Source organism: Atta colombica, unplaced genomic scaffold (genome assembly GCF_001594045.1).
Source record: "Atta colombica isolate Treedump-2 unplaced genomic scaffold, Acol1.0 scaffold32, whole genome shotgun sequence".
In the NCBI taxonomy this organism is placed as follows: Eukaryota; Metazoa; Arthropoda; class Insecta; order Hymenoptera; family Formicidae; genus Atta; species Atta colombica.
The window spans coordinates 911919-914323 of NW_017259426.1; the positions used below are offsets into that span (position 1 = coordinate 911919).

The 2405-nt window shown below is 24.7% G+C and overlaps 1 protein-coding gene across 1 annotated transcript in view; it reads right to left on the reverse strand.

Moving 5' to 3' along the window:
- Positions 1-2163: 2163 nt before the first annotated feature.
- Positions 2164-2405, reverse strand: part of LOC108690400 — a 723-nt gene continuing 481 nt past the window's right edge. The window contains exon 2 of the mRNA XM_018197662.1: positions 2164-2338. Coding sequence (XP_018053151.1) covers positions 2220-2338 — 119 coding nt within the window. The 3' untranslated portion in view covers positions 2164-2219. The remainder of the gene's footprint in view (positions 2339-2405) is intronic.

The window sequence follows — 2405 nt, forward strand, 5'->3', positions numbered from 1 at the left end:
TCATATACTATATCTACAACACAACTGTTGAAATATACTCATATATATAGTCATGTATTATAAATTGCATGTATACATAGCACTCAAACTTTCCAAGTACCCGGCCTTCGAATGTATGCAAACATATACAAATTGAATTTATACTGAGTAAAATACTCAATTTTAGACAACTCTTATTTGGAATTATATCCGTTAGGAAGAATATAAGATAACCAGATAATCAATTTATTTAGAAGAGAATATAGTTTATACAATTATATATAAACAATAGAATCTAATATTATTCCATCCATTATTGTAGAGCATTTAGGAGTCATTTACAAGCTTTCATATTATTTTAGTAAGGACGACAGATATATATAAGATTTTTATATACATTCGCATGATTGGGATGAAAATGGGATAGCGTAGTATGGGAGCAAACTCGTAAGTGACCAGGTCTTTGATTCGATCCCTCATTCTATATACGGATTTAAAATTTGTAATCTGCACGAAGTAGATCTCTGGAGAAATCCAGGGAGTTGAATTAGTAACCCATTCCCGAAAATTTAAACAAATAAAATCACTTTATTAATCAATTAATTTCCTGGAGAATATTAATTAATTAATTAATATCTTCCGAAATATATAACAGAATATGACCGAAATATATATAACAGAAAATGACTAGATCGCGCGCAAAACTTAAGATATATTATAGCGAGGGGAGATACAATCATTCTTCTCCTCTCTTCTATTGGGCACTAAGAACTAAAAAAGTTGAAGGGCGTTCCTCAATCAACGTAGTCTTTTTGTGCCATTTAAATATTTAAATATTATGAAATTATGAATATTTTGAGTTTATTATAAAGTAGTTATATAAAAGCGTATGTTTTTGGAATGCAAACTAACATGTAAAATTTCGATTATCATTTTATAATATTATTAACGGCGAATTTTAAAAAGTATTTAATATGGTATAATATATATATGTATTGTACTCAGTAAAAATCAGAATAAGAAATGGAAAGATAAGAGATTACGTAAAGAAAAATAAGATTTATATATTGTTTTTAGTACAATTTATGAAAACGATCGGTTTTCGATATATGTGCCACGCTAAAAATAAGTAGAAAATTTTAATTTTGTATATAATTGTTACTGTTTTTTGTTGACTTATCAATTTCTGTTTAAAATATGTATAGATTTTAAACTTTTTTGCTTTTATAAACTTTTAACATGTTAATATTGTTAAGTAAAATAAAATGACGTTATTATTGTAAAACAATTAATAGAATTGACTATTACAAGATTTATACTAGTTGAAGTTTTTAAAAAATAATTTTTTTTTTATTTTTATTAATAATGTGCCAATATAGACGTAATTCTTTCAAATATGTAAAATAAGATAGATATAGTAAACTGTAAATTGAAATAAGAGAAACATAGTAAACGAAAAAGATATATTCTCATTTTATTAATACAGACATTACGTCACGGGAAGTACGGACTGTACGGAAAGAAATGGAATTTTTATACTAATATTTTTAAGATTCTGAAATTTTGAAAATTTCATAAAATATGATGTTTAAAGTTATAATTGTATAGATTCCTTATATATTACAATATTAATTTTATACAAACATCAATGCAGCTTATTGATAGTTAGTGCCTGTTAAATAATTTAATTTTATTAAGAAATATATAGTTTATATGGTTGTGCGTTTCCATATGAAGGATATGAAATAATAACACATTTTATAATGTGACGAAAAGTATATTAACTAATCATTGACTATCTAACAAATATAATTTTTATCATGAAAAATTGTACTTGTAACTGGGCGATTTTATAGTGTGATATCAATTATGAAGTTCGATATATACCGTAATTATAAATAAGTATGAATGTATGTTATTTAGTACTAATACAGTTTATTTTTCTGTTACAATTTAACAGTTGAAAAATATGTTGATATTTTGAGAACGAAAATGTATATGTCGATTTATTAACTTTGTTGTATATCTTATACAAGTGTTAAGTTAATGAAATGGCTCAATAAATACTTCTTCATGCCAATTCTTATCATGCTTTGTTTTTTTAAATTAAAAATTAATCTGTCAAAGAAAAAGTTTCCAAATTGTAAAACTTATGTTTTAAATTTATTATAAGAAACCGTTCGCCTATTCGTCAATGAAATTTTTCTATTAAAACATTATTGAACACAAATAATCGTATGTTATGTTTGCTTCTTTTTCTTTTTCTTCATTTCTGCTTTCTGTTGTCTTAACTTTCTCTTCTCTTCTTGACGTTGTTCTCGTTCTTTCGTGCGCCAATATAATCTGCGCGCAACAATAACTGTGCGAACACAAAATTATTATTAAATAATAATAATTATTATTAATAAATATTAATCTTATAATAG